This window comes from Morone saxatilis, unplaced genomic scaffold (genome assembly GCF_004916995.1).
Source record: "Morone saxatilis isolate NCDOM2014 unplaced genomic scaffold, NCSU_SB_2.0 Contig16, whole genome shotgun sequence".
In the NCBI taxonomy this organism is placed as follows: domain Eukaryota; kingdom Metazoa; phylum Chordata; class Actinopteri; family Moronidae; genus Morone; species Morone saxatilis.
In genome coordinates, this window is record NW_023339718.1 from 21,815,641 (window position 1) to 21,832,373 (window position 16,733).

The 16,733-nt window shown below is 41.1% G+C and overlaps 2 protein-coding genes across 2 annotated transcripts in view; one reads left to right on the forward strand and one right to left on the reverse strand.

The window, feature by feature from the left end:
• Positions 1-74: 74 nt before the first annotated feature.
• Positions 75-2,964, forward strand: LOC118325591 (5-hydroxytryptamine receptor 7-like). The gene is made up of 2 exons (XM_035658310.1): positions 75-833; positions 2,955-2,964. Exons 1-2 carry the CDS (start codon positions 370-372, stop codon positions 2,962-2,964), a joined length of 474 nt encoding a protein of 157 aa, XP_035514203.1. The 5' UTR covers positions 75-369.
• Positions 2,965-11,562: 8,598 nt separating this feature from the next.
• The window catches only part of LOC118325592 (5-hydroxytryptamine receptor 7-like), a 46,490-nt gene continuing 41,319 nt past the window's right edge, over positions 11,563-16,733 (reverse strand). The window contains exon 2 of the mRNA XM_035658311.1: positions 11,563-13,694. Within this exon, the coding sequence (XP_035514204.1) occupies positions 12,956-13,694 (739 nt within the window). The 3' untranslated portion in view covers positions 11,563-12,955. The remainder of the gene's footprint in view (positions 13,695-16,733) is intronic.

The following is a 16,733-nucleotide window of genomic DNA, read 5'->3' on the forward strand; positions in this document are numbered from 1 at the left end:
GCGGCGCAACTCCCCAAATAGTCCACATTTATCCGTCAGTGCACTGAGAAACAAGCACTTGGGGAGCAGCAATGTTTATATTTTATAACTTTTTTTCATTGATAGTTTTGGAGTAGAAGTTATTTTAGCCTCTGGCGATGCAGCACGCATCTATAGCACTTCCTCAGCGGATCATTCTTAAACAGGAACCAGTCAAGAGCCCCAGTGAGTTGTTGGCAGCTCTCATGTGGTGCAGCTGCAACAGCCTCGATCTAAAACCGCTGGACAGAAGCCGAGCGCAGGTTACACATATCCAAATATGCGCGTAATTGGAGTGCACTGGCGAGGCGTCCCTTGCACCCCCAACGTTACCGAGTTAACGTTGTCGTGATGTTTAATACTTCGGAAATTGAGCTCACTTTTAACAAGAAAGAGGATATTTCCGAAGTTATCAATGGCACTAGTCTGCAGTTTTTGTACACCGTCACCACCAGTCCCACAACCATGGGGAACGAGTCGTGCGGGGAGCAGCTGCTGGATTTCGGGCGCCCGGAGAAGATCATTATCGGGGTGATGTTGGCGATCATCACGGCGGTCACCGTCATGGGAAACACGCTGGTGGTGATCGCGGTGTGCGTGGTGAAGAAGCTGAGGCAACCTTCGAACTACCTTCTGGTATCCCTGGCAGTGGCTGACCTCTCGGTGGCCATTGTTGTGATGCCGTTTGTGATAGTGACAGACCTCACCGGGGGCAAGTGGCTTTTTGGAGACGTGTTCTGCAACATCTTCGTCGGCATGGATGTAATGTGCTGCACTGCCTCCATCATGACCCTGTGTGTGATCAGCGTCGATAGGTAAGTTTCCAAAGTTAGCAACTACAGCTGCTCTGACATTGAAGCCTGTAAATTAGCAATGGCACCAAAATTACGCACGCTTTGCGCCCTGCGTTTAAAATGAGATGGAGAAGACACACGTATGGCCTTTTATAAGCTGCTCTAAACTACTTCAGTGCAGTGAGGGCAGGGACAGATCAAATGCCACATGAAGTAATGGAAGCATGAAGTAACTGGGCGCTATTTAATGGCATTTACACTAATTACCACTGAATCAGAAAATTAATACGCAGACTGTGATTAATTTATAGCACGCTTAATTAATTAGCTTGACCGGACAATGGGCAGTGTTCCCTGTAATTATACGCATTTAGGATCAGTACAGCAGTACGGCACAGCTGCTTTGACTGAGATACATGATTTACCATCGTCCTTCATCTCTGTTAAGGGCACATAGGTCGCACCTGCGCCCTATTATTACGCCTCCCTAACTATAAAATCAAAGCAAAAGCAGCTGGAATTCAATTAATACAAATAGTGCAGAAGGTAAAGTTCACTTCTGAGAAAACTGAGGTACAAATGCTGCTTTTCTGTCTCACTGCATACATAAATATGAGGTCTACTGGTGTTTTGCAACAACATTATTCCAAAATTATTCATGAAAGTTAGCTCCCAAATGCCCCACTGTGAGTTGCTTTAAATTCAACATTAGAAATGGAGAAAGTGAAGCCTGAGCACTCATCTCCATTCAACCCATCAAGATCCACTCACAGGTAAACTGCACCTCATTGGAGTCACTGCTAATGATGCCAGAGCTGAGCCTGATAGCTTGTGACATGTCCACTGCTCCCACTATGATCCACAACGAAATAAAAGACAAGTGATCAGTGCCACTGTTCTGCCTCAGTAACCATAATAAAGACAGAAGCTCATTGTGTTATTTATGATTTGATTATTTCTTCCTGCTCGCCTATCAGGCGTTATTACCTCAGTGCATTACACCCAGAATTACACGTTCCTTCTTGTGGATAAGCTGAGCACAAGGAAATTAAGTACGCATGAACAGCTAATGATATTATGGAAGGAACTGGATCACAGATATCACACTGTGATTGCTCCAGTCAGCTGTGGTAAAGCGGACAGATGTATCAATGTGTTTTTGGGCTGGTTGGAGGGTAACAAGATTAGTTGGATAGAGCAGGGACGTGCAGAGGATGTTAGAGGGGCAGGGGCCCAAATTCATGAAAATTCAAATAGTTAAATCGCTATATGGCAAAGGGATAGTGAACCCTAAAGTAAACCAGCAGACAAAATGGTATAATCATCATCATTCACACACACACACACACACACACCAACAATCACACGACACACTACACACACTTACACTCACAGTAACTACAGGAAATGAGCTGATGGTGACAAGGACTTAGATACCTTAGATCCTGTTACAGTAGAGGGAGGGGGCCTGTCAGTACGCTGTCAGTGATGAAGAACTAGCATACCCTACACAACAATCCAGTAGCATGAATGGTTATAAAGTAAGAAGCCTAAAATAAAAAAAATTGCCATTCAAGTCCATTAGCCTGTATGAACATGCAAGCATATGCAAACATTATTGTGTTCTATCACCGTAATAAGGCTCGAACACAGTGCTCGCTGCTGTGGCAGGAAACCAGGAGGGAGGGAGAGTACAGGGCATCGGACCAATCTCCCGATCTGATATTTTGATTCAATCAATGTATTTGTTTGGCAGGGCAGGCTGTGTGCAAAAATAAAAGCAACAAATAACGGGCACTTTCTTTGTAAAAGGCCCAATGGCAGGTGCCCAAGCCCCCCTGGGAGGTCTATCTTTGCACTTGCATGGGGTAGAGGCCATCAAGGGGTTAGGTTAGAGGTCAGAGAGGTTACAGTAATTATTGAAGACGGATGGACAGTGTGTAATTTGTAAGTCACCTGTGGCCACTCACTCCCCAGTCGGCACTAACACATGGTTCTGCCACATCCACCTATAGAGATCTTGTTTTTTTATCATGACTTCAGCAGATATACAAGGAGGGAATCATCTACATTAAATAGAACTAACCTGAGTGGAAATAAACAGTGTCAATGTATTAAACCAGACCTCTCTTTATATTCCAGTGGAGGATAAGAAGTATAGTGACAAACCAGCGCCGTCGGGTCTGATGGGCATTGCTGTGAATTACTCATACCATATACTCAGAAAGGACAAATGGACCCACCTGTGAGCGAGCATGTGTGAAAAGACTGGGTGATTGAAATCAAAGTGGGAACAACCACCAAACCACAGTGTTCTAAAGGATCTCTATCTGCCTGTTGTCAACCGGTATACTAACTGAGGATTCCTATTTCAATCAGATGTCAGTTAAGGATTATTTTCTTCTCCACATAAAACGTTCAGACAGTTCTGTAAACAGTTTTTGCTGATCTCCATTAAAAAAGCCTTGTTGTCATGGAACAATGCAGTGTGTGTTTGGCATAGAATTCGCAATAGGAATCATAGAGATAATTCATTAGGATGGGGATTGCCAATTAGACACATGATTAGCTGTAATTAGACCCCATTTAGGACGCCATGCATTGCAAAATAAAGCTGTTTGCTGCGAGTGAGGCTCAGCGTTAAACAACTTTTGTTTGTGGGGGTCATACAGTCCCTGAAGACTAGGTGCCCTATATATTTAAAATATTTAAACTAATGTTTAAATATTTTTTAAAGGACTGTTTATATCTTCTGAGCAGACCATCTAAACAGGTGATGATGGTTATGCAACAAAAGCATTTGCAGGCGCAGCAACATTGTGGGGAAACGTTTCTCGCTGTGGTTAAGTGGTTTGAAGCAGTTTCAATCTTCTCATGTTAGCATGTGAGACTTTTTACTCAACCCTACTTAATGTGTATTGTATATGTGTATGCATATTATGAATCTAAAAGAGATGAATTAACTTTTCATTTTCACTAATAAACAATTAATCCTACATTATTTACTAATCTTAATGTCCAACCTACTGCCTCTTTTTGCAATATGCAATATGCTTAAAATAAATTCAACAGCAAGCTAGTGGCAGACCTGAAGCAAAGGTTACCTGTCATGTAGCCTGGGTTACATGAAAATGACTCTTCAGTGGTATTGACTTTGTACTGTATGTGCAAATGCTGATTTATGGCTGTGAAAGCCATTCTTATGGTTGAGTACCCATTCATCACCTCCAGCCTCTTCAAGTGGAGTTCCAGCACTGCAAATTGAACCTAACACACCACAGCATTGACCCAGTCACAGCAGCCGAGTCCAGTCTGAGTGTTGTGAAGTGAATAAGTTATATACCCAAGGCCTCCTGTCTAACTGAATGTAGGTCTGCTTTTTCACAAGACAACCCAGTATGCACTTTCAGCAGATGCTTAGCTGCTTTCATGCCCACTTCCCTAAAAAGTTAGTATCTCTTTTGGCTACAGTCAGTTTTTACCGTCACTGAGAGTAATATGTTGTATGTTCAATAATTCAAATATCAAATATAAATGATTTATTCACAACAGTGGGAGGAGGGGGTCGTCCTTTTCCTTAGTTCCTTAGACATCTAAGAAAAGACAGCACTAGAGGAACGGAGGAGGAATGGTATAGCAAGAGACAGATGCTAGTTAAATTTGCAGAAAATCAAATGGAGCCTGGCTTAACTATCAGTGAACCTGTGGAAGATGGATGGGATGTAGGTCAAGAAAAAAATATCATGTAACTGCAGTAAAGTAAAGTTTTCCGCCAAGGTTCAGACTAAAGAAAACACAGTGTAGGTGTGATCACACCCATAAGCTTCTGCAGGGGATTTGAGGCAGGAAATCGCGCTAGCTAGGGCCCTTAGATGGCAGCAGGATTAGCCACAGCCTTCACATCCCTTCTGCCAACTGGTGTGTCAATGATGAGCCGAGTTCACACAGCTCCCACGTTGGCCCGCCCTCCACATCTGATAATATTTTTGTGAGGTTGGCGCGTAAGTTTGTCCCAGGAGAGACAGAGCTTTCTTGGTGCAGCTGGGGAACATCAACCCGCAGCAGCAGACACAGATGACTTGACCTAGCTGATGCATCCTCAGGTAATGTGATGTGACGCCTGAGCTCCACTCTCTCAGGCACTATTCACTTCCCACTTGTCGGCCACCTCGCCGAAATGTGGAGGATTGGACATCTCCTGCTAGGGCAGTGCGATCAGATCAAAGCCAGTTCATGCTTATAAAGGAATGCTAAATCAGGACAGAAAGTGTGCTTCGGTACTAAATAGGATTTTACACTGAAATCTTAAATCCTGTGATCACAACCAGCGTACAGAGAGTGCTACATTTTAGAGGCTTTAGATGCCACAAAAGACACATTTAATGTTACAAGCTACTACAACTGTTTCATATGGAGAAGACAAACCACTCCCATCTTTAAAGATGAAACAATATTTAAATTTAAAATCCATCACTGCCCATATCCTGTAAACAAGCACTTCTTCCAGAGCAAAACTGCTGTCAATGAAAATATTTCAGAGCACCATGAAATAAAAATGCTGGTAGAAGGCAAGTTAATCATTGATAAGTGCTGCTTGTACTATCAAGCGCAGCTCAGTTTCTGTCCTGTTTGACTGTCTGCTTGACTTACAGAAGCACGTGAAGTGAATGACAAATTGTCGCAGATCATGTGATCGGATAGGGTGGTGTGTGTGGGAATGGACCCGAAGGGGTTTGAGATGTCTGAGAACAGAAAATCAAAGGAGAGCAGAATTGTGGCACTGGCTTGTTGTTTGTCTCTTGACTTTGTGATTGTTCTTTCAACAGAGTATTGTCTCTGAGAGTTATAAGGTCACTGCAAAGGCTTTTAGGTGACTGCACACTAGAGATCTAGCTCTATAGCTGATTTCAACAATTTCAAGTTCTTAGATTTTGTGTTATATGCACTGCTTCGGGGATTACAATGGACGAGGGGCTTGGGCTCTGTCTACCTCCTGATGACACGTGGAATGAAAAGAACAAAAAAAAACAAAAAAAAAACATTACCAAGCACATATGCATATGCCATATGTTTGTGCAAGCGCTTACTATTCCAGGAATCTCATTTTAAAACAATCTACCATATACAATGTCTTCTAAAACATACAGAAAGAAAAGCAAACATGGATGGTTTATGACTGCTCAAGTCAATCATTCAAGCTAACTAAACACTAATAAGGGTACAATAAATAAAATTATAGAGGGCCTGTACTTATTCAAAATGTAAATTACACTCTTTATCACTGTCTTGTGTTGTCAAATGACATACATGCTTGCATGTTGTGACCAAATATTTCCCATACCTACTTCCCCCAAGACATATTTGCATAGCCATCAACAGTTTGGTTTTGGTCCCACCAGCTGGCAGATAAGTGATAACAGAAAGTGAAGTGCCTTACTAAAGGTCACTTGAACTAAACCATAGAGCACGGTGTGGCTATCATGCATCCCATCTTTTTTTCACCCTTGTCTTTCCCCTTGTAATTGCATTCTCACTGTTCTCTGTGAAAGGATCCTCAGTGAAGGGCAGAAATGCAACATTAAACTGAATGTGAGCTGATAAACAGAACAATTAGAGGAGAAAAAAGGATACAAGACAGGTGTCTACAGGCACGCCAGCAACTCTGTGAGGCTTTACTTAAAGCAGAGGTTTGAGCTAAACGCTAATGTCTGCATGCTAAAATGCTCACAGTGGGGTGCCCTGATAGCTCACCTGGTAGAGCTGGCACCCCAGGTACGAAGACTGAGTCCTTACTGCAGCGGCCATGGGTTCAAATCCGACCTGTGGCCCTTTGCTGAATGTCATTACTTTTTGTGTGACTTTTGCCCTGCCTTTGGCCCTTTGAAGCTCTGTGGAGCGCTTCGGAGGGACTTTATGGGAGAGAAAAATAACATTTGAAAGTGCTACATGTGTCTAAACAACGCAGAGATTCATGCGTCACTGACACAAGGTCTGTGATTTGATTTATTTTGTTGATTTATTACTTGTCTCTGTAGGAAGCCACTCAAATCAGATTTGCCTACGTAACTAATCAGTGAGCTCTTGAACCAGATCCAGCACTGCATCATATTCGAATAGTAGCATTGGTATTGATGGATCAAAGACTAAAATGAAAATATGCAGCCAAAGTGCTTTCAGAAATGAGAATTAGGTTATGAAGGGAGTTGTTTTGGGCTGCTGATGTTTTAAGTCATTTGCATGTCCCTGGGAAAACACCATCTGACCTCAATTTGCTGTTTCTGTTTCACTTCACTGAACTGAAATAATAGACAGTTCTTGATGTTTTGAGGGAGTTTTACAAACTTACGGTTAGAAACCCTAAATTCCTAAAAAGCTGGAGATAACCAACTTTTATACGTCAGCAGCAATATTGGTATGTCAGACTTTCCCGTACAATTTGACATTGAGGATGATGGATTAGTAACCAGTGCACAGATAAAGATCTGAGTTTTATTTTGCGATTCCCAGCTTGTCAACCTATTTACCCAGCAATCTCCAGGGGCAGGAAGAGGAAAAGGGCAAAGTGCTGAGTAACTTTACTGTGGCATAAATCATGCTTTGTGTTTGGCATAACAAAGGTGGGGTCCATTATTCATCAAGATAGAACAAAGGGCCAATGAGCATTTACCAAGCAGTGAGATAATGGGTTTCCTGTTGATGGAGCTGAGAGAAAACACACACACGTGCATGCTGTGGATTGCAGATAACATGCTTTGAAACATTTAGCATATTGCTGCTACTGCGGAATAACTATGCAACTAAAGTTTTGGCATTCGGTTCATCTGTGCACATGAACTGAATATTTATCCTTAAACCAGACAGTGTGAATGATCTTATAAATAATTCCTGACACGGTAAAGGTCCAGTATGTAACATTTAGGAGGATCTGTTGGCAGAAATGGAATATAATATTTAAAGGTATTTTTTCATTTGTGTATAATCACCTGAATATAGGAATCGTTGTGTTTTCATTACCTTAGAATAAGCTGTTTTTATCTCCAGACACATCAGGTCACCTTTCATGTCGACCGTGTAGAGTCCACCATTTTCCCACAGTGACCCAGAACTGACAAACCAAACACTGGCTATAGATTGGTCCTTTTCTGTTTTTTTACGAGATTGGTTGTTACCTTAGAACAAGCCATTTTTATCTACAGACACTGCAGGTCTTCTCTAAAAATATCCTTTTTTTCGTGGCCACCGTAGTTTCTCCCTCGGCTTGGAAAGTGAGTGAGTTACAATCTACACAGTTAGATGCCACTCAACCCTACACACTGTACCTTTAATTGGTTGTGACCTCTTAATATGAAGCAACATCTCTTTGCAACCTCTTGTCATGGTTTGCATGCCCATATGTTGTGAGCATATGTTAGTGATTTTCCCCTCTCAGACTGTTTGACTAGATTTTTAGAGGCTTGAATGTTGATGGACACACTCTTTCCTACAGATTCCATAGAGGTTTTACACTATGTAAAATGGTTTGTATATGGTATCTGAACGTGACATGAATATAACATGACATCAAAAATAAAACATACAGTGTGTATGTATGTCCATATGTGTTGTTTGTGTCATATGCCACACACACAAGTATAAACTTGAATGAAATCTGTACCATGTATGATGTTATAGACAAATATTGTGCTGTGTTCATATGTCAACAATAAAATGATACAGAATATATATATGGGCAGATTGTTTTACCATTGTACTCTATAACAATCAGCAGTAGAGATTAGTAAAATGGAGTATCTGTAAGATTTCATTTGTTTTTCTTTGTCTGTAGATCATCTATACAGAATACGTAACAATTCATGAACATGCCCTAACCAAGATGTTTTTTGTGCCTAAACCTAATCAAAGTCATACACAGTGGTCTAATATCAGCAAACGGTTCTCGAATCTCAACTAATAAGCTGTTGAAATGTTACGAATGGTCTATAAACAATCTGTAGGCACAATATCCAAATAAAATGTGGCAAATAATTACCTCTATCTCTTGCTGGTCATCATAGTTTAACTGCTGGCAACCATCAAACAAAAACTCCTAATCACAGAGTGTATACATATGGGGGTTACATTGTGAGATAGTAAAATTGTAGCGCTTCAGATCTCTTTCCCCATGCTTAATCAAAGCGTCCCCCCTTAATTACTGGGGCAGATTAAAAATAGCAAAGCCACAGTGTATGCTCCCCCGTCAGCCCCCACAGCCTGTCAGAGCTGGCAACTGAGCCCGTGGGCAGCATATGTGAAAGACTCATCTGCTGCTATCCTTTCTCCCTTTAATGAATTTACTACATCACACGTAAACATTTCACCCTCTTCTCCCGTTCATAGATAGTGATGACACACATTAGGAGGGAGCGCAGGAGGCGAGCCACACGAACTGAGAGAGCAGGCACTCCTCTCAGGCACAATGGTGCTCATTCCCCGAGAGTAACGCCTGTTGACATGGCTTCTGGGAGACTGGACATCTTAGGGGAGACGCACAAAGTCCACAAGGGCTGCCTGCTATTTCATGTGCTAAAACAAAATGTCAACATGTTGGCCGAGGCCATGTTCCTGCTCTTTACTGCAGGGAGTTTTAAACATTTTTATGCCGCTGTGCCCCAAATAGACACACATAGGCCACAAAGCCCTATTTAAATAGACTTCATCCCTTGGATTCTGATATGGGTTTTTGTTATTGTTGTATAGTGCTGAGTTATGTAACAGTGTGTTCAGTGGACTTGGAGAGATACTCATGGTGACAATGAAAAGTATAATTAGAAAAGTCCATATGCTCTAATTGGGAACCAAATCATTTGACAGACGGCAATATGCAGGAATTGGCCAAATGTACTGCCAACCCAAACAAGCAGATGATTTTTGGAATATAATGTGATGACATAGTAAAGAATATTAACACAGCTTTGGAAATTTGAACTGATATCAGAAAGATATTTTGGCCTGATTTAACGAGCTAATGCGGGCAGCAGCACTTTTTGTTGGCACACAGGTGTTCAATGATACAAACCATCCACTTCAGTTCAACAACAAAATGCCTGTTTCCACTTTATTCATTACAGTAAAATGAATCTTATTTCGCTTGCTTTGAAAGAAGACCTGCAGTGGCCTTGATGCTACCTGCATGGCTAGCAAATTAGATTTTAGTCTATGAACAAATACTGGCAAAACTAATGACATGACCCTCAGATGGCTAATAACTAAATGTTAGCAAGCTGAAAGGTTAAACTGAGATGGTGAACTCTGTAAATACTACACATCAGCATGTTAAAGACGCTATAATTATTCTTATAATAAGAATAATATATGATATTCATGTAAAAAGGGATCCCTCACAGCAGGCCAGATATGAGGTGCCATTTTCAAATATTCTTGTTATTCAGTTTGCCATATCAACATTTTAATTCTGACACCACATCAAAATTTAAATCTCCAATGCATCTGTAATTTTATTACAGTATTTTTTCTCATAGGCAACGTGCATAGCAACAAGAGAAAATTCTTCCATAATCAAGACATCATAATTATATACAAGAGCTCTATACAAGAAGGCTGCCATCCTTGAAAATAAAATATATCCACATCTGAGTTTAAATGTATGTACAGGCATGAGGGGCTTTAATAAGACAGGGAACGCAACTGCTAATGGCTGTCGAAAAGGTCATTTGGTGTTGCTTGTGTGCCATTGGTTGAGGTATTGCATGCCAATGCTGGCACGCATGCCCAAGGTTGCTGACCCCTACATAAGAAGATTAGTGTCACGACTTGCCTCGTCTAGACGTGAAAAGTATAAATTAAGAAAGTGTGCATAGGGAGTATTCTGGGCTACTGTAGAAACATGGCTTTTCAACATGGTGGACTACATGGAAAGAGGATCCAATACCTCTGTAGATATAAACAGCTAATTTTAAGATAACAAAAACACAATGATTCTGATTTTCAATAGATTATTTTGCCACTAGATCCTCCTAAATGTTACACACTGGACCTTTAAACTGGATATTTATCATGTATATACAAACACAGCTTGAATAAGTCTGTACTGAGATGGTTACATACATTAACACTCTTACACCTGAGCGCTTCCTCAAACCTCCAAGTGTAATTTGTTCCATACTGGTTTGAGTATTTGAACTTCTAACTACTCCTGATCGCAAGACACAACACATCACACGTCAGACTCTTTCCTCTCTCCTGCTTCTCTACAGGACAGTTTCACTCATGAAAGAAAGCAGACAGCTGTCACCCAGACTCTGAATAAAAGATTTTGCTCCAAGCTGACAGAGAATAAAGGCATCTTTTTTGGGTCATCATCCTTAAACATGTCTCCAGAGTCCTTGCTGTAGCACAACAGCCTTGGTGCTAATTCTTAAGAAATGCCATGGATGTTTCAAAGGCGTATAGCAGGCCTTAAGGTTTGTCTTTATTCCTAATGATAGACCTATCAATCTAGTCAGCAAGGATGATGAATTTTGCACAACAAACCTCAAAACCACGAGTGCATCAGGCTTTTGATGAGTATATGGTCTGTGGGGCAAGAGAGCAAGGAGGCCTATGTGGATTGTCTCCTGTTTGAAAATGAGAGAAAAAAGATCCTTTGCGTCTCAGTCTAAAGAACTACATCTCCATCACTGAACCAGTTTATGAATGGTTTTCATCTGAGGTTACCAATGTAGTCCACGGTCATTTTAACCAAGTGATTTTTTATTTACAAAGTGATGAAATGTTTTGCCACTTCCCCAGCTTCTTTCTGAAGGTAACGACAAAGCAGTCAGACAGAGCAATCACAGAGCAGTTGTCAACAGATCGATATTCCACAATATAAAACAGCAGTTAATTACAAAATGATGCAAGACAGCGGAACATCTGTTTGGAGGAAATGTACAGTGTTCTCAAAAATCGAGGTAGAAAAAGCACACACTGCTCAACCGATGACTGATATGACACAGGTTCATACAGGTCACCAAAGAGTTCAAACTGGAGTGTGGTCAGGATGGCAGTGACCACATCCTGGTTCAAAAGGGAGATAGAAACACTGTTGACAACCAGTGGAGCAAAAGAGTCTCAAGAACATGTAAATTCCGAAAGTGAAACTGAGTTCAATAGGTTCCAATAAGGTCAGCAGCCAAATGTGGAATGAAGGCAAAATAACAAGTGAAAAAAGTCCACAGTATCATGGTTTCTGACACATACAGTATTGAGTTCATTTTGAGTTCAAGTGTGCAATAAAGTTGAACATGGAAACACTTCTGCCGAGCTGTCACTTACTACTCAAAATCTCTTATGATCTATGTATACAGTGGCATGTAAGACAAATATGTTTCATGCAGACACTAAACAAACCACTTTCCGTTTCTTTTTATAGCAACAAACACTGAGATTTAATGAATGGAAGATGCATTTTAACACCATTTTCCACCCACCTCCATTCCCTTGGCATCACCACATATTAAACATTTGTGAAATATTTAAGGTGCTCCTGTTAAATTTAGTCAGAGGTCCAAACTGAAAGATATGACTAGAGGTAAAGTGATATAAATTATATTTAATCTTGGCACAAAGCACAATACACCTCCAAGTGTTCACTTTCTGGTTGAAATGAATCTGGGATGTGCTCAAATGCATGTTTAGATAAAGATGTTCAGAAGACATTGAAAACAAAAGAAATGTTTCAAACATCAATTTTGTTATTATACAGAAATCTGTTTGCTTTCTGTTCCATTTGAAAGCCCTAGGATGATTTATTGTGTTTACATGTCATTTCCTTTGTCACTACATTATCCTACCATAAATCCGGAGCCAGGACGGAATTGTGGCATATGCACAAAAGCAGTGTCGACTTGAATAGCCCATCAAGTACGCTCTATGATTTTCTTTCCCAAAATAGAATGACTGAGTCACACACACACTAGAGTGATCGTGCTGTCTTTCTGCCTTTGCGACGGTGCCATAGAGCCACCAACAGTGACTCCCATTCTGTCAGTCTTTGTCTTATCTAAAGGCCTGCTGTGTACAGTACACGTCGCCCTTTAAGCACCAAGTGTACAAGCACAGGGCCACCACACCACACTTTTGGAGAGTCAATATAAGCTGCTGCTTTAAACCTTTAGAGCCTCATGCACACCCACGGCAGACAGTCGACGGTTGATGTTGCGATATCGACAGCGGAGAAGGTCACGATAAGTGGATCGCAGATCTCGGTTGAAGAAGGCGTAGATGAACGGGTTCATTAATGAGTTGGCGTAGCCTAACCAGAGCAGAGTGCGCTCCAGCCAGATGGGCACGCAGCTACACTCCACTCCACAGATAAAGGGCCTGGCAGTGGACAGGATGAAGAATGGCAGCCAGCACACAGCAAATACCCCCACGATCACCCCCAGAGTTGTCGCTGCTTTCTGCTCTCGCTTGAAGATGGAGATGTTTCTGCGTTCACGGTTCAGCAGGCGGGACAAGGATACACACTCCTCTGTCACACCGGGCGGTTTCAGGCCCTGCATTCGCAGCGTCTCATTAGCCACTGTTTCGAGGCGCTCGCGGCGTGAAATATCAGTGAAGCGGTGCTTGGCGCCGCTCTTGCGAGCTGCCTTGAAGATCTTGTAGTACATGACCAGCATGACCAGCATAGGTATGTAGAAGGCTACAGCTGTGGAATAGATGGTGTAGCCAAAGTCTTGGCTAATGAGGCACACACTGGCTGTGTGGACATTTTTAGCCCAGCCGCAGAAAGGTGGGAGGGTGATGGAAGCTGACACCAGCCACACTCCCAAGATCATCTTCGCCATCAACTGACCGTTCTGGCGGGCTGGGTAGGTGAGGGGCCGTGTGATTCCCAGATATCTGCAAGGAAAGGAGACAAAACAAGTATCAGTACTAACTCCCAAGCAGGTTTTCAACAAATGACTAAAGGCAGTCGAAGCTACCTTGATATTTGTTTTAAAACCCTTTAATACCTTGTCCAGTACAGTAGCTTTATCATAGCAAACAAGGATGGCTATTCACTCATCACATATAATGCCTGTCTTCATTGAGATAAAACAGCAGTGAAGCATCAAGTACATATCCACTAATTTCAAAGACAGACATCTCAATGAGAGGTTATGAGCTCTGTCATTGCCTGCGGGGGTCTTTAGCTGCTTTTCTTTGGCTTCGGAGGAGCTTAGCAGGTAGCGAGGGAACTATCAATCAAACGGGCAGCTCAGTGGTTTCAAATAGCAGCTGGAGGTGTCAGAAAAATAAAGATAAAGTGAGGTGTGAAAGACTGGAATTTGTACGAAACTGGGAAAATAGCCACTATTCTCACAAAATGATAAATCTGTGTGCACATCATCACATGCGTTTTGACTGTTTTCCCACAGCCTTCATCAGCATCAAATGCGTCATTGATGAAAGCTGTATATTTGACACTCCCGGCTGTTTTTCTGGTTTCCGCTCTATTGTTCATCAAGATAAAAAGCTTTAGGGAGCACTGGCCAATTTGCCTCGTCGTCCACCAGTGATGCTATCAGCGCTGTCAACATCAAATTCAGCTCAGTCAGCCTGGGCGGGATTCTTTACTTCATCATCGGCTTTTAGGTACAAGTCAGGCCTAAAAGTGCTACTTGATCTTTACACATCAATGTTTCTAAAGCACAGTTTTGTGCTTGTTACAAGTGCTGTGTGGCTGTGTAGAATCTCATATTCTGCTACATACAGATTAAAGAACTGGCATTAATTAAACAACTTGGTTTTCAAACACGCTTAATGCCAAAATGACTCTGAAATCCATTCCAGTTCTTTTAAAAACTTTACTGGCACACAGTACAGAAACAAAATTTTGCAAATACGCAGTACTAATCCAAGTAGTTTTTAGTACTTAGTTTAACAAGCTAACTGGATTTACAAAATTGGGGGGCTGTTAGTCCAGCATCTCTGTTGCTCACTGTAGCTTGGTAACAACTGACAACACACAGTGCAAGTGGTATTCACTTCGAAAGGACAATAAGGCTACAACTGCACTGCAGCTTAAAGCACTTGATTATGTTCCCCTAGAGATACATACACACACAGATTATATAGATTTGTTTTAATCAGCTTAAAAAGTTTAAATCACCACATGCAAAATTTGACAGGCACCTTAGACATTTGACTTGCATGCGACTCATATCAGAATTTGTTAGCGTTGCCATGACAGCAGGTGAAACATCTATCATTCATCTGAGACAGGAGTCAATATTTTGTCGTCCGTGGCAGCTCAGGTGGACGGATGGTGGCATAGACAACCATAAGACACAAGAACTGAAAGAAAGGTAAACACACCTAATTTCAGTCAAAAATATACTAATAAAACATTTTATTAAAAAAGTTTGCTGGAAGTTAAATTTGGTATGGCATATAAGTGAATTTGAATAAATACCATTCCTGAAAAAAAAATCACAAATCAGAAGCCCTAGGCACATACTAATGAAAGGACATTGTAACATTCTTAATTCATTTATGACGACCCAAATTTCCCTTTGGGGATTAAATAAAGTCTATCTATCCTATCTATCTATCCTATCTATCTTATCTATCTATCTATCTATCTATTCTATATATCTATCTATCTATCTATCTATCTAATCTTATCTAAAGATTCCCCTGGCTCAGGCTAGTTGTGCTAACTGAATATTACAATAAGAACTAGTGTTTATTCAACCACCAATCCCTCCAACCACTGCTCTGCCAAGCTTACAACCCTCACTTAAAATGTACTTAAGCTTTACAGGAGGGACTGAACACATCCAGGCGAGCAATGTCAAATAGATACAAGAGAGATCCTGAGATGGGTACACTCCATGCTGTGGGAATTCTTAGGAATTTATAATGAAAACTCAGTAATGCAACACTCCTCCCTGAATGCATTATTCAATAATGAGAAAGGTGGTTGTGGTGCTTATTTGGGGGGACATATGTGTGTTTGTGGGGCGGTGGAGTTCCACCGCCCCACAAACACCACATATGTCCCCCCAAATAGCACCACAACCACCTTCTCATTATTGAAATAAATGCATTTCCAGGGAGGAATGTGTGCATTACTGAGTTTCATTATAATTCCTAAGAATTCCCAACAGCATGGGAGTGTACCCATCTCAGGATCTCTCTGTGATCTATTGACATTGCGTCGCCTGGATGTGGTCAGTCCCTCCCTGTAAAGCTTAAGTACATTTTAATGGAGGTTGTAAGCTGGCAGAGCAGTGTTGGAGGGAATTGGTGGTTTGAATAAAACACTAGTTCTTATTGTAATATTCAGTTAGCACAACTAGCCTGAGCCAGGGGAATCTTTAGATAAGATTAGATAGATAGATAGATAGATAGATATATAGAATAGATAGATAGATAGATAGATAAGATAGATAGGATAGATAGATAGGATAGATAGACTTTATTTAATCCCCAAAGGGAAATTTGGGTCGTCATAAATGAATTAAGAATGTTACAATGTCCTTTCATTAGTATGTGCCTAGGGCTTCTGATGTTGTGATTTTTTTTTCAGGAAATGTATTTATTCAAATTCACTATATTCCATACCAATTTAACCTTTCCAGCAAACTTTTTTAATTAAATGTTTTCTTAGTATATTTTTGACTGAAATTAGGTGTGTTTACCTTTCTTTTTCAGTTCTTTTGTCTTATGGTTGTCTATTGCCACCACTCCGTCCACCTGAGCTTGCCACGGACGACAAAAATATTTGACTCCTGTCTCAGATGAATGATAGATGTTTCACCCCTGCTTTGTCATGGCAACGCTAACAAATTCTGATATGGAGTCGCTGGCCAAGTCCAAATGTCTAAGGTGCCTGTCAAATTTTGCATTTTGGGTTGATTTAAACTTTTTAGCTGATTAAAACAAATCTATATA